Raw genomic sequence first — 22,405 nt, 5'->3', positions numbered from 1 at the left:
CACTTCCTATGAGTGACGTCACTGCGCAGATGAAAGGCCAACGATGTTTTTTAATTTAAAAAAATTCTTGTTATTGTACTGCATTGAATCATATAATTTGGGAAAAGTTGGTTCAAGAAATAAATAGGGGTCAAAAACTATTTTTAAGAGTTCTACATCATGGGTTGTCTCCTGATTAGTTTGACTCTTTTTTTTTTTTAATACACACCATTGAAATACAAAACAACGTACAAATTATCTTAGTTTTATTGGGAAAGTCATTTCAATATTTTACAATATGTTCTATACGTTCCCCCAAGTCCAAACACAGCATTCCAATTGATATTGCGTTTGTGGAAAATGAACTAAGCAGCAAAAAACACCCGTTTTTATCTCTTTCCAAGGAGGGGCATTTTGCCACTTGCTGTCGCCTGAAAATGACATCACAGTTGCTCGGGGTTCACCGGATTTTCTGACTAGTCATATGACCTTTGCAAAGGCGGTCGTGATTGAGCTGTTGCTGCCGAGTGTGGTAGTGTATTATTATTATTGTCCACTTGAGGTCGTCTTTCTCACATAAACTGTTTTCATTTTGATGCTCTTAAAATAAAGTTCCAACTTCTTCCAAACTGGTAAAACGAGGAATGTCGAGTGCAGTTCTGTCATTTTAGCAATTTTTTGGACACTACTACTTATAGAGATAGTGCATTTAGCGAAGTGGCAACACATTTATCACGCCGTGTTTCCAAAAAGCAGAAAAACGCAATGCATGTTTTTTAATTACAAATATACACATATAAATTTAGAATAAAGGAGTGGACAAATTAACACAAAGTAGGAATCACCTGCTTTTAGCGTTTGTACGTAAATTAGCTGTTGTGATAAATATTAAAACACTAAAATTACAATATTTATGTATTTATAATAACGAGATTTTTAAATGTAGATTCGTGTTTTCCAATGCTTAGATATTCTCATATGTTATCAATACTACATTCCATCATCATGTGCCGACCGATTTTAAACATCCGCTATAGCGACAAAGTCGATGCACAATTTTACGTTCACGTCTGAATCCATGTTTATTGTATCTCTGGTTAGCCACCATACGCCGCTCCTTTTGCGTCAACTGTTTAGTCTCCCTTTTGCAAAGATATGTGACGCCCGTTGGCGTCACTGACGTAGAAAAATCCATCCGTTATAAGAAAAGACTCCGTTAAATGGGTACTAAAATGGGTACCAGTTCTTTTTCAAGCACTTTCTTTTTAACCGGCGCCATGCCTCCCAAAGTGGCACAATCTGGCAGTGTTGCACCGGAAAATACAAAGGTAAAATTTACATTTAAGTTTTAAGTTTATGTGCACTCTTATTCTCTACAGGTACAGTGTAAAATGATTTACTCGATGCCTACTTTAAATAAAAATAAAGAAAGAAAGACAGCCCATACGCATGACATGAATTTTATTCATCAATTTATGGGAATATTATATATGGGTGTATATCTATGTCTAGATAGATGGATGGATGGATGGATGGATGGATGGATGGATGGATGGATGGATGGATGGATGGATGGATGGATGGACGGACGGATGGTTGGATGGTTGTATAGATTTTTTTTTTAATTTAAAATAGGCATAGTCTAGAGAGAAATATATAGAGAGAGGGATACATAATATATAGATATAGATAGATGAGACACCTTAGGAATGGGAGGGGATAGAAATTCCACAAGGTGGGATGTCACATGACATTGAGTCTGCAAGAACAAGACGAGGCAAGCGTAATACTGTATAAATTTTGCACTTTTCATTTCTTGCATTTAAATGTAAGCCTAAGGAGAGTCTCGGTCGTTTTTTTTTAGCTGCAGGTGTGAGCATTCCTCTCACTGAGTAGTTTAACAAAATGCATCCTGTAGATCAATTTTGTTATGATGTATGGCATATTTTTTTGCAGGGTTCATAAACTGATGTCTTACATACCAAGATTTTCCCATATTTATCTTCAACTGAAAAAACAAAATATTGCCACAGGTGATTTGAAAGTAATGGAAGAATCCAGTATTTCTGCTGAAGGCCTTTAGATATTGAGTCTTGATATTTATATACATGCATTTTTTTATTTATTTTTTTTTGGTTGGGGTTGCTCCTCCATGTGGAAAGGAGCCAGTTGAAGTGGCTTGGGCATCTGGTTACGATGCGTTAGGAAGTGTTCTGGGCATGCCCCACGGCAGGAGGCCCCGGTATGACCCGGGGCACGCTAGAAGGACTGTGTCTCGCAGCTGGCCTGAGAACACCTGGGGAACCCAAACAAAAGTCTTTTCACACTGGGATAAAAGCAATTTAGCACCATTGGAGCAAGTGTTCAATTCTTGACGGGAAATATATTTAAAACATAAATATTCAAAAACCCTTCATCCTTTTCAGTTTTTCTGATGACTTTTCATACCCACCCTCATATAAAAGAAGCAGCCAGCTGAGTGGCCAACGGTCCAGGTTGCCTCACTCCTTAAAATGGATGCTTTAATAAAATGTGTATTCTGTACATTTTGAGAATTACCCTGCCACATTTATTTTTTTAGGGTGTCCGAGGTAACCCTTGTACGACCATGACTGTGGTGTCGGACCCAGATTATCCCCACATTTCCAGACTCCTCCCTACCAGATCCTCAAACTCCAGCGCCACACTCTCCGCTCCAGATGGAAAACAAATACCCTCACAGGTTACTTCCCCTCCAAGGCCTCAACTCTATCCAAACTTTCCCATCTCTTCTTCCTCCTCCACCTCCTCACTATCTCCCTTGTCTTCATCTTCCTTATCCTCCTCGTCTTCCTCCTCCTCCCCCTACCCATCCTCCTCATCTTCCTCTGACAATTGGACATATGAGCTTGCGGAAGGTCAAGATAAAGTGATCTTGAGAAGGGTGGTGCAAGATGGGCTTTGTGCAGCAGAGAAGAAACCTTTTCGGAAGCATCAATTGAAGTGGGCGAGGAACATGATAAAGAAAAGGAACAAGCAGCGTAGACAAATCAGAACTGAAGGATGCACTTGCACAATAGTACCACAATATTATGGTTAGATCACTTCAACAACTGCAAAACACCTCCATAATACATATTGCTGTATTAGTTCTAGTTCATGTTAAATCTAAATAAATACAATAAGCTAAATAAAAACAAAAATTTCACTCATAACAAGCATGCAGTATATTGCTTATAAAGGAGAACACAATTCTCGCATTTGCAAACTGAGTGTTTTCAAGAAAATGGTGAATTACAACATGAAAAAAATTATGCATAATTTTTACGACAATTGGGTTAAATATCAGTAGTTTGTCCTTTTGTTTGACACAGGACAACACACTCACCATTATGCATTTTTCTAACGACAAACAATCCTCTTAAATAACAAGATGGATGGATGGATGCCACCTTTCCTTAACCTTTGTTGGGAAATCAAATAGAGAAGCTGTACAGGAAAAGGGCAGGCTAAGGCTTGTTGGTGCATGCATTGCAGTCAACTTAACTAGCCTAAGATAAAAGTGTTTTTTTTCTAACCTCCCCTCAGGCTGACTATTCAATGACAGAGTAGAACATGCTGAACTGAAAGGCTGATGGTCTATTTATCAGATGTTGGCAACTAATTAACACCTAGTAATATAACATTTTTAATACAGGTGTATAAAATGGTGCTCCTTTGAGCTTCGAGAGGATACGGCACAAAACCACTTGGCTTCTCTTATGCTGTTGCTCTGTTTTTGAAAAATATTTATTTACAAAACCTTGAACATTATCTTTCAAAGTTTTTGCTTTTCAAGACCATCCATCCATCATTACAATCGAGTAAACAACAAATCATTTTCTATACTGTGTTCTTATTCTATTCCCTTAATTTTTCCCTTCCCTATAATTAGCTCAAATACCTTTTTTTTTTTTTTTTTAAATCAGTCCAGGGTGTACATCGCCTCTCGCCCAACGTCAACACAGTAGCTCACCTTCAACCTAAATGGATGCATGGATTTCTTTTTTTTTTTTAAGATTTAATTATGCAGCACATTGATTCGATTACATCCGCTGCACACAAAAAAAAAACAGTACTCTAAAAGAGATTGGTGAAAAGTAACCCAAACTGGCTAAAAAATGGACTGACCCAAGAATTTGGGTTATTCGTTTACATCACCCAAAACAAATAAATCCATGAGACACAGCAACAAATTTTGGTTGTTTTGGGGCTGTTGTTTTGAGCCAATCTGGTTGAAATGAATAGGCCAGGTCAGACCCTTTTTGATCCAATTTGTTTTTATATTTAATTGTTTTAAATGTGAGTTATATTCCCCAAACATATCATGCATCGGCCGGTTACAGCAACAATATACTGTACCAACTTTTCATTCTTTTTAACGTCGTGTAATTTTTTTTGTATAACAGGCAGTTCTCACAAGTCATTGACTACTTTCAGTCCACATGTCATTTTCACGCAACTCTTTAGATTGCACTTGAATGCATCACGACAGTTAAGCAGTTTGCAGTCACCTTGGTTGCAGAGAGGCAGTCACCTAAGCCTTTGGGGCGGGGGTGATGACTAAGAAGCTGTCTGTCCTCCTATTTACCCCCCAGTTTCCTCCACACCTTCTTCTTTATTTACGCCCATCGATCGAGGGGAGGGAGCAGGCAGGAGAGACTTCCAGGGCCGCGGAACTCACCTTCGCTTGGCGCTGGTATAAAATAATCACAATGAAAGAGCTCTTGTTTCTTTTGACGCTCGGACTTTCTTTAGCGTCTGACGCTCGAGTTCCCGCGCACCTGGGACCGCCGTCGCTCGGCTTCAGCTCGTCGGTCCGATCGATTTGCAAGCCCATACCCAGCACCCTCTCTTTGTGTCATGGCATCGGCTACAGGAACATGAGGCTACCTAACCTGCTGGGCCACGACACACTGCGGGAGGCCCAGCAGCAGTCCGCCGCCTGGCTGCCCCTCGTCTCCAAACTGTGCCACAAGGACACCAAGAAGTTCTTGTGCTCCTTGTTTGCCCCGGTCTGCGTGCCGGACTACAGCGGACCCGTCAGCCCGTGCAGGAGCCTGTGCGAGGTCGTCCGCGACCACTGCGTCCCCGTCATGAGCGCCTTCGGCTTCCCCTGGCCCGAAATGTTCAATTGCAGCCGCTTTCCTCGCGGGACCCAACTCTGCATCCCTCCTAGTGGAGAGCAGGATGCGCGGACTATGGAGGAGGTCGCCCACCAGGAGGCGCTCAAAGGTTTGTTTGCTTAGTCTGTAAAGGGGAAGTCAAGTCAAAACATTTTATTTATCAGAACATGCATGTACTATGCGGCCCCAATAGTCTAAACAGGGTGTTCTGAAAAATAGTGCGTATCCATACCAGTGAGCGTCCATTTTGCTACTGCCTATGTATTTTAAAATGACATACATATATCAGGGCTCAGGCAACGACCACTCACAGCTCAACAAACACGTTGCAAACCCAGAAAACAAGTGAGCCATGTTTATGATGTTAACATCTGTGATGTTATTTTCAGTCGATGGCAAGTAGAAAAACGTCCACCGCCTGAGATAGATAAAAGCCATAGGCTTTTTCTGTTTAATTCATATTCCACTGTATATGGAGTGAAATTGGTCAGGCACATTGAAAACAGAAAAATTACACAAAGCAACAAACAAGAATAAATAATAAACAAATTCAAATAATATGAAGTAAAAATAGAAAACAAAGAATTTGCTGTCTTTTTTTTGCAACACAACATTGCCTAGTCACATATTGGGCTGAAATCTAAACAATATGAATCCTTATAAATGTGTTTTAAAGTGGGAGCTTACTTCACATTTATCCATCCATCCATTGACCGCTTATCATCATGAGGGTTGCGGGCGTGCCTATTCTAGTGGTCTTTGGGCAGTAGGTGGTGTTCACCCTGAACTGGTTGCCAGCCAATTGCAGGGCACACAAAGAAGATCAACCAAAAACACTCTTAAACACACCCGAGCAGAATTTAAGGTGTGCAGTATACCTACCCTACATGTTTTTAGAATGTGGGAGGAAACTGAAGTGCCTGGAACAAACCCATGCTGGCAAGAGGAAAACCCACGAGCTATGCATGTGAGGCGGAAATGCTAACCAGTCTTCAACTGTGCCGCCCACCCGACATTAATGGAACATGATTACCTGGAGACACGCAAGCTAGAGAGAATGCTTAATCTTCTCCGAGGCTCCACTTCGTCCTATCCTCGAGCCAAATCCTGCCTATTTTCGATGTCTCCCTCGCCTTTCACACCTGGTTCAAATAATCAGGTCATCATCAAGCCCTGTGGAAGCCTGATAACAATCCTGATCATTTCAAGCAGGTGTGTCGAAAGTGAGAGACATCAAAGACAGGCAGGACATCGCTCTTGAGGAACCGGAAAAAATAGAATGTCTTTTTTAATAATTTCCTTCTGTTTTTTTTCAGTCATTTAATATATATGCCATAGATTTTTTCTACCAAACATTGACCAATATATTGCAATATGTATTGCAATACGCCTTTGCTGTACCGCGTCACAGTATATCGCAATAGAATTTTCAAGACCCAATACCCAACCCTAATATATATATATATATATATATATATATATCGGTGTGTGTGTGTGTGTGTGTGTATAGGGTATTTAATTTTTTTACCAATGCATTTTAAGTCCAATATACATAGATTTTAGCAATGTGTGGGACAGTCCCACACATTCCCTACCTATTCCCCATGGCAACCACAATAAATATTGAAATAATGGTGTCGCTGTAATCAAAATTGCATTACAATATTATTATTGTGTAAGCAATGTATTTGACAGCGCTTTTATTACATCTTGTGTACTTTAAAAGAATTCCTTTTTTTTTTTATGAGATCGGCCTTACACCTCTGCAGGCGTAAACATGTATAATTTCTCTTTTTAATACCCAGGAAGTGTCATTTGTGATGCTTGCAGTCTGGCTGCTGAGGGAGAGACTGACATCCAGGACAACTTTTGTCAAAGTCCATATGGTAAGGAAAGAGATAATAGGATACTGTAACATGTACTCTTTAGAGCAGACCATTATAAAACAAAACTTTTTTTCTTGTCCACACGAGGTGTTGTTTGTTTTACAATGTGCCTAAAATCACACGTTTTGTCTTTGTCGCAGCATTCAAGATGCGTCTGGCCAGTGTGTCAACAGTGGGAGGAGACCTTCAGCTGGTGCCTTTGGCCCGAAGCCGCATCTTGAGGTGGGCAGGGGGAGGTGCGGAGAGGGTGGGGATTGGAGGCGTGGTGGCCCACAATGCTCTGTGGCTACAGGAAGGAGGCACTTGTGCATGTCCCGGCCTGGACGCAGAAGACAATAAAGATGTTTTTGGGGGTGAGGTCATGGACAAAAAGGGTAACGGGTTACTGGATGGATGGTATTTGGCTCTGGCTCGGGCTGAGGAGGGAAGACTGGTGTTGACTCGGCTGGTGCGCTGGACTAGAGGCGACAAAGATCTTAAGAAGTTCATTAGGGGTCTCCTGAAACAACCTTGCCCTGAGTTGTAACCATTTGGTCCCTAACTAATAAGCAGCTTTTTTGCAAAATGTGCTATTCACAAAAAGTCTCTAAATAACAAAATGAATCACCCATGGCCAGACTTTTAAGCGCGGGAGTTAATGAAGAAGTGTGAAAATGATATTGTGAGTTCGGATTTAGCCACTTGCCTAATGAACAGTCTACCATCACTTTAAAAGGTGTTAATTGGCTCATGTTGTTTACCAGACAGCTTTTACAATCTTTTACATTTACCACCAAAGATTTATAAACTCACCTTTCAAATGCTTCACATGGCTACTTTTCTAACAAGTATTTACCTTGTTTAAAAAAACAATGTCCAGTAAGAAAATAATTAAATAAAAAGACCTTTAAAATTTGGAGGTGCTTGTCGTCTCTCTAGGGGTGCTTTGGCACTCCCAAAAAATGGCCTTGAGTACAATGGCATACGTGTGTGTGTGTGTGTGTTGGGGGGGGGGCATCTGTGTAGCCCCATAAGATATATTTACAAATACTTTTCTCACCTCTATGTGTCAGTCAAGCCCCACTTTGACACTGGGACAGGCATAATGATGGGGAACCAGATTACTCATACTCGTACACAAGGCTATTTTATACCATTAACATTACAAACATTTCAGTATGTTGTTCTGTAATTTGCGTATATAAGTAATTTAAAAATTGAGCATGAAACATAACGTTTTACAACTGTTTTGTATTGTGTATCGTAAATGCTTTGTTTAAATTTCATGAACAATTTTGTCATCTCTTGTTTAATTTGTTGATTTGGGAAGATCTTAATGTAATTTAATGCATTTACAAATAATAGCCATAAACAAGACTTGTTACCTGTAACGGTCAGGTTTTTTGAACCTTCCATATAGTGAGCAAAGTGGGAAACTTGACTCGAAGTCGAAAGTACACACCTGTTGCTGTTAACTTGATACATCAAATGTCTGCTTCACTCAGTCTCAAGCGGCAACGGGACTCTGCTTCTAAGTTGCTGTGTATGGTACAAAAACACACGTTAGATGTCTGATAGAGATCGATGAAAAATATTAAGTGATGCTTAATAGTAGCAATGATGCACTTGTTCTTACTGGTTGTACTGCCTGTGGATTGCAAAACCTAGACAACATGAACGCGATGCTTAAATAATTCATAGCTTCAGGTCGTCAACCTTCACTCACACTACACACACCTGCGCAAACACACTCTCATCTAGATATATTGTCTCACCTGTCGTATGAAACTTTATTTCCCAGCGGCGAGGTGAGTGTTTTACTTGTGTTGCATTCTCTGGTAAATGTTTTCATCTGTGGCAGAATTGTGTTGGAACGCCTCCTTCTGCTGTTCTGTATAGACTAGGTCTACAGAACGCTCCAAATTTAATTGACAAATTTATTATATTAGTTGATGTTCATAACAAATCACCAATTTCAGATGCCAAGCAGGGTTCTTTGCACAGATGTGAGGGATATTTCCAGAGATTTACAGCAGGAATGTGTGTGTTGCTGTTATGAAATGACAGAATGAATCACACAGAAGTAATTATCGTTGACTAATATAAAGGTATCAAAATAATTTACAACACATTTTTATGGCAGGGTTTAGATTTGTAATAGAGTTGTGCATCTGACATTGCCATGGTAAACCCAGACTTCTTACTGTATTAGTGTGGGCATCAGTGCTATTTTGTATTGCTGCAAACCGCCTGTGTGTCGATCAGGAAATGTTTATTTTAACTCTTGCTATTATAATCTAGCTGGGGTCTGTTTCTTTTGCATATTGCTTCTTTAGCTTGTGACATGTTCATCACTATCCCCTTGAATGTATCATCATTGGCATAAAGGTGACTTCCACTTCACAACTCCAAAAGCATAAAATCACACTGCTGTGTACTAAGACTTAATTGTTTCCCTTTTTAGCCTAAATGACTGATTGAAACCTACAATAGGTTTGTGGATACTAGGATGGTGTCCCCTGCAATTGCATTGGCTTTCCTCCCCCTCCTGCTGACACTGCTTATCCGATACCGTTTCTACTTTGCGTTGTTCTACCGAGCGGTTCTGGTCCGCCTTTGGAAGGACTGTGTCACCGGTCTTAGCCGTGAGGAGCGGGCCTACCAGTATGTTCTTACTCATGCCACACCTGGGGACCCTGACAGTATCCTGGACACTTTTGATGAGTGGTGCAGCAAGGTGGAGTACATCAGTAACATTGGACCAAAAAAGGGTGAGCAGAGCAGCATTATAACTTTGGTCACAACAATCTAGTGCCCCTTTCTCTCAATATAGGCTGAAAAAGATGTTGCATTGAATTTACTCAATTTTTTCATCAAGTGGTTGCATGAAACAAAAGCATCTGAATCCAGATAATCTTTTAAGGTGAATAATATGCATTTAAAAGATGTCGCTATATGGATGCAGATGATTTTCCTACAACTTTCTGGCTAAATAAAATAAAGTCAATTCACTTTTCTTTTCTTTTTTTAATTTAGTGGAATGTTCAAGCGTATCTGTGGTGCTGAGAAGGAAACATGTGTATGGTTTATCAAAAAAAAAAAAAAAAAGGAAAACAACTGCATCCGGGTGTGTTTTGTATTTCCCTGCTTGTATTAAAGCAAGCATATACAAGCTTGGGGAACCTTTTGGTCAAGACAAGATGTACACAGTCATATTTGCCAGCAGGAGACAAAGACGTGACACAGCGTCGTTGAGAGCTGGTTTGGCTACCATTCATTATCCATTCAAAATGGGTATCATTTTCTTGGTCAGAATCTTGACAAATCTGAGGTCAATCAGGGTCAATCCTGGTTAAAGGAACTGTCATCACACTGCGTCATGTCTCTGCCCCCTGCTGGCAGATATGGCTGTGCCATGAAGCTCAAGATTAAGGTCAGGTGCATGCTTTCACACACTTGTCTAAATAACAACCCATAGTTGACCAAGCCAATGTCCAGGCACAAACAACAAGCATGAAGTCAAAAGAATTTTCTGTAGACCTGCGAGACAGGATTGTCATGAGGCAGAAAAACGGGTAAGAATATGCAATAGGTTCTGCTGCTTTGAAGGTCCCAGTTAGCACAGTGGCTCCCAAGATTAATAAACGGAACAAGCAGGACTCTTCCTAGAGCTGGCTGACCGTCTAAAGTTTAGACAGGCATGTCCAAACCCGGTCCTCGAGGGCCGCCTATCCTGCATGTTTTTGATGTTTCCGTCATCCAATGCAGCTGATTCAAATGATCAGGTTTGTTGTCAGGCTTCCGCTGAGCTTGCTGATGAGCTGATCATTTGAATCAGGTGTGTTAGGAGGACAGAAACCTCCAAAACATGCCGGATAGGCGGCCCTCGAGGACTGGGTTTGGACATGCCTGGTCTAAACCAAAGGTGTCGAACTCCAGTCCTCGAGGGCCGGCATCCTGCATGTTTTCCGGTTTTCTTTCCCCAACACACCTGATTCAAATGATTAGCTCATTAGCAAGCTCTGCAGGAGCTTCAAAATGCTCCCAATCATTTGAATCAGGTGTTTTTGAGGGAAAAGGTTTGAAAACATGCAGGATATCGGACCCTCCAGGACTGGAGTTCGACACCTGTGGAAACTGAGCGATGGAGAGAGAAGAGCATGGTAGGTGACCAAAAAAACGATGGCCGCTCTGTCAGAGCTCCAGCATTAATCTGTGGACAGATGTATAAAATCTATCTTCCTATCACGGCTGCAGTATATGGCAAAGTGGCCAGACAAAAGCCCCTCCTTAGTAAAAGGAACATCGCAGCACATCTAGAATTTGCACAAAGGCACCTGAACGATTCTCAGACCATGTGAAACAAAATTCTCTGATCTGACGAGACAAAGATTACACTCTTTGGTGTGAATGCCAGGAGTCATGTTTGAAGGAAACCAGAAATAGCTCATCACCAGGTTAATATCATCCCTTTATCAGAGCACGGTCGTAGCAGCAGAAATGGACAGACTAGTCGGGATAGAAGGAAATATAAATGCAGCAATATACAGCGATATTCTGGATGAAAACCTACTCCAGAGCACTCTCTAACTCAGAATGGGGCGAAGGTTCATTTTTCAGTTGAACAACCCAAAGCCTCAAGCCAAGATCTCAGAGCATTGGCTTCCGAACTGGTGTGTGAGAATTTGTAAATGGAAGAATGGCTAGAACGGCCTAAAGACACTGAAGATGTTCTAAGCTTGTGGCATTGTGTTCAAAGACTTGAGGTTGTAATTTATGGCACCACAAGTACACTTAAACACCTCTATGTCAACCTTCATTCTAAGCATTGTTAGAAATATTTCAAGTAAGTTTGTGGTTCTGGTGTGTGTACCTGCATCCCTTGCATGTAGGAAAGATCCTGGACAGGCTGCTTATGGAGCAGAGTCCTCTGACAGTCCTTGAGTTGGGGACTCACTGTGGTTACAGCACTGTGCGTATGGCACGGGCTCTACCACTTGGTGCAAAGATCTACAGCGTTGAGATGGACCAGAGGAATGCTGCCATTGCTGAAAAAATTATCCGCCTGGCAGGCTTTGACGATGACACAGTGAGCACCCAAATCATCATTTCTTATTATTACATTAATTTACGGTAACCTGTGTAACGTTTCTCATCACTCAGGTAGAGCTGATTGTGAATCCATCAGATGAAGTGATTCCACGCTTACGGTCTGACTTTGGCTTAGAAAGACTTGATTTGGTCTTCATGGACCACTGGAAGAAATGCTACTGTACTGACCTGCAGGTAGCTGCAAAAAAAAAAAAAAAGTCTTACCACAACATACTGATTGCTTTTAAAAACATCGACACATCCAAGGTCCACAGGGGTAGATCATGCACCCAAACGGCTTTGTATACAGACATTCTCTGAATTTTCCTTAGTCATTCTGAGCAAGTTCTAGTCATGTGATCACTTGACCTTCTGGACTAGATTAGTCACAAGGTTTCATCTCAATGGTATTGCAATGAAAGATTAGGCTATTCCAGTTCACTCATGCTACACACAAGCATTCCTCAGTTAAACGTTGCAAACACTCCAATCAGGAAAATTTCTTTATATTATTAATGATTACATTTGTAGCTCATGGAAAGGTTAGTCTTGTATCATAATTTAAACCTTTCCATCAACCACTACTGTGCAAAGGATATGATTCTATACAAAGGCAATTACTTTTTGTGATAATAAGCTAAAAGGACCAATATTCAGTGCTTTCATTTAAACAGCATGCTTTATAGAAATAATAAAAGATTATCAAAAACATTTAAAAACAAGACAGTCTGACTCAACGTTACCATCCCATTTTCTTACAGTAATTTTCTGGTTTTGAAGCCAGCAGTCTGATGAGCGCACCACTGCTACCCACTGTAGTGGATGTGCCATTACATTTCTTTTTCGTGTCCAAATAAACAAATGAAAGCCAATTCCATCTAGTTACTTGTCTCAAGGCATCAGACTACTCACCATGTTGTTCTCGAACATGCTACTAAATGTATATTTATTGATATGATGGTGTTGCAGATGTTGGAGGGTTCTGGTCTGCTCGGGAAAGGATCTACAATTCTGGCAGACAACGTGCTGTTCCCCGGCGCCCCCAAATTTCTAAGGCACATTCGCAAGAGTGGCTTGTATGAGTGGAAGATCCACCGTGCCACACTGGAATATAGCAAGGGTATCAGGGATGGGATGGCAGAGCTGGTGTATCAGGGGATCAAGTAGACCAATGCAAAAAATGTAGAAAAGATATTGTATGACATGCATGTATGACAAACTACTTGAGTATGTCGCTGGCATGCTTGTTTTAATGCAGTCGTGACAATTTTTTGGATTTGCAACAACTAATTGGTGAACATCTGTCCATAGTAAATCCTAGAAGTTTCTGCTTTTCTAACATGCTCTTTTTACAGTCATGTTTGTGAGTGACCTGTTCATTTTAACCCAATGCCTCAGTACAAAATGTCCCTTCATCTGCCTGTTAGTCTCACTTACTTCCCCATCCTTATTTGCTACAAAGAAAAGTAATGCAAATGTTTTATGTTAAAAAAAAAACATTTTTACTGATAATTGCATTTTACATGAACCTGCTATGAAAAACCTTCAAAACAACAACAAAGCCAAGCCATCAAGAGTGCATTTAGAATACTCGATAAACCAAAACTGAAAACGGTCAGTCAACTTTACTGCAATGTGCTGTTTAAATTTACGTGTGTAACAAGTGTTATTGCTGGCTCAGCTACAGTAAAGTATATTGTCATAGTAGAAACTTAGAGCACATGCCAAACAATATGACATGGTCAAGGTTAATTGGTGAGATATGTTGAAACAGCCTGTACTGTAATACATGAAAAACAAAAGCCTCTGTGAGGAACTTTGCACCAGGAGCAACTTTTACAGTAAGCAATGTCCGGCAATACTTTAAAGCATGATGACGCATGGGCTAGATGTGAAATCCAAATGCTGCTGTTTCTTGAACTCAATACTGCAATTGAGGGGTTATATAAACTTTTACAAATTTGTATGTTGTACATTTGTTTATTTAACGCAGTGGATTTTTGTGTTATTTTATATACACGCACCAACCACACTTGTACAGTGTATCAGGATCATAACAAGAAAAATGCAGGTAGCTCCAACTCTGGTGCAGTCCTATGTTGGTGGAAATGAGAAACCCCCCAAATCATTGTCAAATCATCCATTGGTCATGATCTTGGTCGTGTCCCTCCATGTCCACCTGGCAAAAAGAAATAAAGAAAAACATTTGAACGTGTCTCAAGAATGGATGAACGCCTCAAATTTCCTTGTGTGTAAGATCTATAAGGTGCAAAAAATTCTATCAGTGATCTATGAAGACACCTCATTGATCTCGCCATCGTCAGGTGACTCATTGTAATCGTTCATCTCATCCATGTCTTGCATGTCTTCTTCATCTTCTGAGTCCTCCTCAGTGTCCTCCTCATCTTCATCGTCTTCTTCTTCCTCCTCTTCATATCCTCCTCCCTGCACCAAGAAAATACACATGCTAAAGAAAGACACAGAAATGCTTCTGTTTCTAGAATAGAAACAGGAATAAGTACCAGAAATACAACCAATACCTCACTGGCAGTAGGGAAAACTTTATGTTTTGAGATGTAGTGTTACCATGGTCGTGTATAATAATATTGTCTTTTTTCTAAATTCTTTGAGGTGTTCCAAGCATCCATCCATTTTCTTATCCGCGTGTCCTTCACAAGGGTCGCATGCTTGCTGGTGCCTATCCCTGCTGTCTTTTGGGCAACAGGTGAAATACACTCTGATTGGTTGCTAGCCAATTGCAGGGCACACAGACACGAACATCAGTTCCCACTCACAAATACAGCCAAGGACCATTTGGAGCGTCCAATATATCTGCCATTCTTACAGATATTACGACACAAATATATTCAATTAATGTAATATGATCAGATAAACACTACCCAACTATAAACAAAAAGTAGCTGTGTGGAAATGGTGTAAGTTAATGGAAGTCATTTCATTTGGACAGGCCCCTGACTGCCAAAGAATTCTAGTATAACAGTAGTGAGACAACACTGTGTGCAATTACTGTATTTTTGTTTTTGGGTTTTTTCTTTTTTTTTTTTTGGGGGGGGGGGGGGGGTCTTCTTCTACGTATAAACCAGTCATTAATTTGTCTCGTTAAGAAATCTCAAAAAACATTTTCTAAGGATGAAGGTCACATACATACAATGTTGGTGCTGAATAGTGGACACAGAGAATTACCTCAAAAATGGTTTTCCCAATCGGTAGTTGATTGTTGTCCTTCTCAGCTATGCTCTGCAACTGAGGTGAAAGAGTATGCAGTGTTTTATGTGTGTATATATATATATATACAGATACCACATAGATACCACAAATTCACAAAAAACCCAGTTTGTTTTAATAAATTCATAATATGCAATATGCACTCAAATAAATCCGAAGAAAAACTAATTAATTAAAATAATTGACGCTCGGCACAGTATTTGTTGGAGTGTTGTTTACAATCCTTCGCCGGGTAGATACGTTACCCAGGTTTGATGCTGCTGTTCTTGCTGTTGTAGCTCCGTCTCATCCACGCAAGGCCGATCCAAATTGAACCACAGAGACTCGGTTATTCGCGGAAACAACGAGGGAAACAGCGTGGACATGTCGGCGGCTTCGAAGCACGCCAAAACAAAACAGCAAACCTGTGCTTGACGCTACTGAGACGCCTTAAAAACGTTTAAAGGCGTCTTCCTCTTTACTGTTCCTCTTAACTGTTAAGTGAAAACGTTAATCCAAACAAATAAAGATAATCCATTGAGGATTTCTATCCACATGTAATTGTTGACAGGCCTACTCATTTGCCCGAAACTTTCCACAAATTCAAAATAAACATTCCGGAAGTTATACAGTAAGTGTTCAACGACAAAGTCCGACTGTTTCCGGTTGGGTGTCCTTGCGCTAATTCTTCCGTTTCTGTGGTGGAAACAAGTGGCCAGAAAGACACACACCATTAATTTGCATTTTAAATTATGCGGAATACCTCCACGTTTCTTCTTCATTATCGTGGTTGATGATACATTTCATGAAGTGACAATCATGGCAAAGTAATAATTTCAGCTGGTATGTTCTTCGCGAAATTATGTATAATTGTACTGTGTTTGAGCCTTTTAGGTGAAGGCATAAGGCAGCCATTTTACGTTGCCATCGTAACGACAGAAGCATTATTTTTCTTTTTGTTGAACGCACTATTATTAGTGCGTGTTTCATGCCATGATCACTGTATAAATAAGTAATAGAACTAAAAGTAATTCGCATTGATCATTCTTTGTGAATTGTGATTCAGGTTCACTTACAATTTTCTTTCCCTAATGGCCTTATAATATATAGCTTAATGATGAACAAAATTATAGTGTTGTGACAAAGTTCAACATGATAGGCTTCCTGTGCCCCCCCGCGAAAAAAAAAAAAACAGCAGATTTTTTTTTCTGTCATTCTTTAAAAGGCCTCAGTTTGGCTTAGTAGTCGTCTTCATAGCTTAGTACACTTTTCAGAAAACCAGCACTTCTGTTTAATATGATTTTTTGTTCATATGAAATTATCTCATTTATTAAAATATTGGATATTCTTTTACTTTGTGTCTTTTTGCCAGAATCACTGAAACAAATACAGGTTTGAAATATTTTACTCTGTGTGGTTATCCAATACAGTACTTACAGTGGTTTTACATACAGTACGTTTTTTAATTATGTACCCCCTGTGAAATATTTTTGCAGTCATTTACCCCCCAACAAATACAAAGCTTTTTTAGAAGGAAAAAAATCAACTGGGTGATCTGCCATGGCATCTCTATGCATATTTTATTTTGCAACTCCAGAAGCTAGATCATGTTACATCATCTGTTAGATTTCTGACTCATCTGCCATGAATCATCACTAATACCAATGCATTTGTATACAATAAATGCTAATAGATCAAATTTGTTTTCTCTTAATTTGAAAATGGTAATGTTCCTGTCAAAGCTTTAAAAAATATTTAATAAGATTTGCTGATACCTGCATATATATATATATATATATATATATATATATATATATATATATATATATATATATATATATATATATATATATATATATATATATATATATATATATATATATATATATATATATATATATAAACAAATGAAAAGCAAAATGTCCACTGAGTAATTCTTAGGTCATTCTGCCATTTTTGTGTATATACAGTGGCCCAACCTTGAGATAAGACTAAACGACCTCACATGTAGACGTAATAAATCTTTTCTATGGTCATGCGCACGCGCACAAACACTTTGGACTTTGGAAAGACTTATGCTGTGACTTTTCTTAATAGAGGGGCATCGCTCACATTTGGTCACACTCACCTGCGCACACTCTGGTTCATACTTAACATTGGTGCGTTTCCAGAAGATCTCTTGGACTTCAGAAAAATACGCAGACTACCATAATGGGGTAACTAATCTCACTAATTGATTGAAAACTAAATTGACCTCCAGGTTTTATTTTATTTTTTAAGTTCTACTATTACTCTGTCTGAAAATCTGAGCATCATATATTCATTTTATAATAGTGCAGTTTGGTCAGTGATTTTTTTCTTAAATGGTTAAAGTGTTTTTTAGTAGGATTTCCTATACTTACTGCTTTTTGGAAGTGTGTTTTTTTGTTATGTTTACGACATGTCTAAACACTAGAATGAGGAGTGGTAACATGTTTGAAATAGTGTTCACGTTTGTTCTGTTACTATAATTTAATGTGGCAATAAAAGACCTCACCAATACCTGTCAGTTGTTATGTCACAGTGAGCATGCGCGTAAGCTTTTTATTGGAATTTATAATGATCATCTCACACAACGCAAAATGTGAAACTATAGTACTTTTGTCTACAGTATATGGTTTGTTGTTTATGAACAAGATATACTGAAATAACTTCAGTTAATGCTACTTTTCTCATTTAATAAACAAAAAAAATGTATTTTTAATAGATTTTGAGTTCAACTCAATTTTCTTGACACATTTTTTTTGTAATAGTTAATGACCATTGAGTGTTTCAAATGAAACAAATGCTTTAGCTACTTAGCCAGACTGATCGTAGTCAGAATGTGTTCAGTTGCAGTTAATTCAGAAAAGGTTTTATCTTTGAATAAAACCTATAGGTTAAATAAATAGGAAGAGATTTGAACAATTTTACATTTTATTTGCATAAATGTTCCAAATGACAATAAATGGAACATGAGTTATGATTTTAGCAGTGTCCAGTAGTCACAATTTTTTGACTAGTTAATTTGCATTGCAAGGTTGTAATATATTTACTTGACTAAAATCTTTGGATTTACATAAAATCACCGAGGAAAACAGATTTTATTTCCTTGAATATGATTATTTTCCTGTCAAATACAGCTGTTGAAAAAAAAAAACAAACAACCAAATATGAGATCATTACGGGCAATTTTTCTCATAGTCTTCTCATAGAAACAATTCCCAAAACCTCTGACTCTGAGGTTTATTGCTGCCAATCAGCTTCACATTCTACCAGCGTATGCTGTGGAGAAAACTTTGAAAGCCCTGGTTGTAAGTCGTTTGAAAAAATAAAACATGAGCATCCGAGTATTTACATGTTCGTAGCAAAATCATTGGAACTGATGCTGTAGTCTCTATCTGTTACAGAGCCATGTGGTTTGTTTTGGTTTTGCTGTTTGCCCTCTCCAAGAGCTCTCTTTCTCAAGACAAACTGAACATGTGTATGGATGCCAAACACCACAAAACGCAACCTGGCCCTGAAGGAAAACTTTACCTCCAGGTGATTCACACAAATGCATTTGGCGTACATCTTAGTCTGTCTTTGCTGCCATTCACAAGTACTATAAACAGCTCTTCATTGTGTTCTTATTTTTGTTTTTAGTGTGCACCGTGGCGTGACAATGCATGTTGCACAGCGAATACCTCTGCTGAAGCTCACGAAGATAACTCCTACCTGTACAACTTCAACTGGAACCACTGTGGTGCAATGAGCCCCAAGTGCAAGAGGCACTTTGTTCAAGACACTTGCTTCTATGAATGCTCGCCACACTTGGGCCCCTGGATACAAGAGGTTGGTGCTGCATTTCTTGTGTTAGTTCAAACCTCAGAGAACTAGATGGGAGCACAATTGGGAAGACAAGGAATAGAAATCTTGGCAGAAGTATTACTTTAATATTTTTACGCTCTTTTACCCTCTTGTATTATACATTGCAGTATGTTGTTGGATATGCATTCAGATGTTATATGTTGTGCAGGCGGATGAGAGCTGGCGCAAGGAACGAATCTTGGATGTACCTCTGTGTATGGAAGACTGCCATGACTGGTGGGAGGACTGCAAAGATGAAATGACGTGTAAGACAAACTGGCACAAAGGATGGGACTGGAGCTCAGGTGTGTTCTCATCACTGACCTTTTCTTTACCATGCTTGCTTGCTCATGGAAACATGCAAAACAAACATAATTGGACCCAATTTTATTCTGAAAGTCATCAGCTTTCAGTGAAAGTTCAGATTTAAAGATTCTACTCTATATCATGAAAAAAAAAACAACTTTTTGAGCCTTTAGTGATGCTAAAATGCTAATTCGAAACACAAAACACCCAAAGGTACATTTTCCTCCATTCAAGCATATCTGAGTGTTCCTGCTCATTGCGGCTTTCTCAGCACCGTCTCCGCCTGATCCTAAAAAAACGACAGGGTCCTCAATTTGTTACATAACAAATTTGATTACCACCCGTGCAGACCAAGTGCAGGTTAGCTGAACAGTCAGCTTTAAAAATGTGCAAGTTGTGAAAATTCAGCTGTGATAACTTGAGAGTTTCTTGGGTCTTCCTAAAAGATATAACTACTTTGCAAGAAATGGTTGAAAATCATTTAGGGGGACATGATGCCAGTAGCTGGTTGTCATTGTCAACTTTCAGAGTCAGATTTTCCAGGTTAACCTTGGCCAAGGTTAATCAGAGCTGGGCATTTTACATTTTTTGCTGGTCCGTCAGTCGTCAGATTTACGGTGAAGAGAACATCTAACGGCAATTTGCTTCAACTATGCGAACAGGCGAGTCACTGACAGAATGCCTATCATGAGCAAGCGCTTTTGTGACGCAGAGCTTTAAAAAAATATTTTAAAAAATACATGAACAGATCACTGGCGAAAGCAGATTTACATCCCGATGACCTGGATCAGAAACCCGCTACAGTTGGTACTCAGTCCATGTAATTTTTCATAGCTTTTGTTTGTAAACAACAAAGTACATAAAAAGGTTACACCACAAATGTGCTTCGTTGTTGACGATATGTCAACTGTATTTAGTTGTATGAGTAAATAGACTCGCACAAAAAGTCAGCTTTAGACGACATCACGAAAGGGCGCGAACTAAGCGTTTTACTTATGGATTACTTTAGTATAATATAATAACCAAAATAACACTTATTTCAAATGAAATTAAATTGCTATTCTCCCAAAGATGATACATAATCATCTATATATCTATAAACAACCGTGGAAAGTTTAAAATAACATAATGTAGACCCATTAACGGGGTGCCCTTACTGTAGATTAGTGATTACAAACTATAGCTAAATAATAATCTTTATGTATTTCAGGTGTGAACCATTGCCCTAAAGGCAACAATTGCAGAAAGTGGACTGACGTCTACCCAACTCCGAAATCCATGTGTGAACAAATCTGGTCTCATTCTTACCTTTATACTACACACAAAAAAACATCCGGGCGGTGCATGCAGCTCTGGTTCACTGGGCCAAACCCCAACACAAAGGTAGCTGAGTATTACATCAACAATGCTCAGCAACTATGTAGTTTTTCCATCACATCACTGCTCTTCCTGGCTATATCATTTTTGTTCCAGCTAATCTAATAAGAAGAGGACCTTTGTTTTCTTGCTTGTAGTTCTACCTTCCAGACTGATCACTAAAGATGATTTTAGACCCAGTGTCAGCTTTATTGTTTGTTTTCAGGTATTACATCTGGTGTTTGGGTGTTTTCTCTTAGGTTGGAAGTATCTCACGGCACATCACCACCAACAACAAAAAATATCAAAAAAAGTGGACACATGTTAATTTATACCATGCTTTCTGTCATCTAAAAGATAAAAAAAGATGATTTGGGTGTATTCAGGTGTGTTGGAGCAGAGTAACATCAAAAACATGCCAGACTGTGGCCATCAAGAAACACAGTTTGACACCTGTGCTCTACAGATTCCCGTTTGTTTAGTTTACACTGACATTCAATCAGAGGTCAGCTCTCGTAACAGAATCAGAGAACAATTATTTCAGTGCTTATTTAATTATTTCAGTGATTTAATAAATGTGAGCCAATGTATGTTGTAAATGTTTGCTAAATAAGTGTTGACATTTTGGATATGATATGCTTTGTAACATTTGACTGTCAGAAGTCTAAAAACACACAATTACGAACCACAATGATAACGTCCAGATAACGTCATTTTGTCTTAACATCCTTTGCATGATAACTATAAGACTGACACAGTCAAGGTCTTGCATGACAAATCTGATGAATATCTAAGTAAATTTATACTCTCTGACCTTGAGGTATGACCATGTACGTCGGGAACAAACGAACCGTCAGCTGCAAAGTGACAAGTCTACTTTATGCTGGTTAAAAATACAATCTAATATGAATACCGTAGTTATCACATCCACCTCACAGTTCAGAGTCCCGAGTTCAATATCAGCTCGCTCTGGCCTTCCTGCATGAAGTTTGCCTGTTCTTCCCAAGCCCACGGGGTTCTCTCTGGGCACCCCGGCTTCCTCCCACATTCCCAAAACATGCATGGAAGGTGTTTTGCAAAATTTTCATTCGTTGTGATTGGGTTGTTTGTCTCTGTGTGACCTGTGACTTCCAGTGGTCTGTCAACAGTTCCCGAAAGTTTGAGGTTGATTACTTCCAGCTACTGGTTGCTATGGATTATTGAAAGATGTATGTGCCAAAACCTTAAATGTGTTTTTCTCTAAGTAAGGATTTCAAACAAGCAACATTCAAATTGCTGTAGCATCATTCATTATAGAGGTACCTGCATGTATGAATCTATCATTTTAAAGGGAATGATGTACAGTTGGAATACATGAATGAATTTGTATTTTCCTTACCTATGACATGAGGACCCTTTTGCTAGTGCCCATCACCTATTTGTCTCAAACACCATTACTCAATCGTGGTGGTGACAGGCACAGCAACAGGCTTTGGGCCTATTTTTCTTGAACTGAACCTGGAACAAGAAGGAGACAATTATATGAACAGTGTCAAAATAATGCCAACTTCAAACGTACACATGCAGTATATA

The 22,405-nt window shown here is 39.2% G+C and overlaps 4 protein-coding genes across 4 annotated transcripts; 3 read left to right on the top strand and 1 right to left on the bottom strand.

Moving 5' to 3' along the window:
- Positions 1–4,548: 4,548 nt before the first annotated feature.
- Positions 4,549–7,905, top strand: sfrp2l (secreted frizzled-related protein 2 like). Its single transcript, XM_088427617.1, has 3 exons — positions 4,549–5,232; positions 6,929–7,009; positions 7,150–7,905. The coding sequence occupies exons 1-3, from the start codon at positions 4,557–4,559 to the stop codon at positions 7,533–7,535; spliced, it is 1,143 nt and encodes a 380-aa protein (XP_088283743.1). The 5' UTR covers positions 4,549–4,556; the 3' UTR covers positions 7,536–7,905.
- A 1,592-nt stretch (positions 7,906–9,497) lies between these two features.
- Positions 9,498–13,246, top strand: tomt (transmembrane O-methyltransferase). The gene is made up of 4 exons (XM_088428505.1): positions 9,498–9,759; positions 11,881–12,077; positions 12,152–12,274; positions 13,049–13,246. The coding sequence occupies exons 1-4, from the start codon at positions 9,498–9,500 to the stop codon at positions 13,244–13,246; spliced, it is 780 nt and encodes a 259-aa protein (XP_088284631.1).
- anapc15 (anaphase promoting complex subunit 15) lies at positions 12,740–15,958 on the bottom strand. Its single transcript, XM_088428506.1, has 4 exons — positions 15,571–15,958; positions 15,284–15,343; positions 14,381–14,524; positions 12,740–14,258 (listed from the first exon to the last, which is right to left on the bottom strand). The coding sequence occupies exons 1-4, from the start codon at positions 15,688–15,690 to the stop codon at positions 14,211–14,213; spliced, it is 372 nt and encodes a 123-aa protein (XP_088284632.1). The 5' UTR covers positions 15,691–15,958; the 3' UTR covers positions 12,740–14,210.
- A 1,455-nt stretch (positions 15,959–17,413) lies between these two features.
- Positions 17,414–21,029, top strand: folr (folate receptor). The gene is made up of 5 exons (XM_088427886.1): positions 17,414–17,520; positions 18,733–18,865; positions 18,968–19,156; positions 19,341–19,476; positions 20,688–21,029. The coding sequence occupies exons 1-5, from the start codon at positions 17,516–17,518 to the stop codon at positions 20,957–20,959; spliced, it is 735 nt and encodes a 244-aa protein (XP_088284012.1). The 5' UTR covers positions 17,414–17,515; the 3' UTR covers positions 20,960–21,029.
- Positions 21,030–22,405: the final 1,376 nt, after the last annotated feature.

This window comes from Hippichthys cyanospilos, chromosome 11, assembly GCF_059441005.1.
Source record: "Hippichthys cyanospilos isolate Australia breed blue-spotted pipefish chromosome 11, RoL_Hcya_1.0, whole genome shotgun sequence".
Classification (NCBI taxonomy): domain Eukaryota; kingdom Metazoa; phylum Chordata; class Actinopteri; order Syngnathiformes; family Syngnathidae; genus Hippichthys; species Hippichthys cyanospilos.
This window is presented reverse-complemented; position numbering and strand designations above follow the sequence as displayed.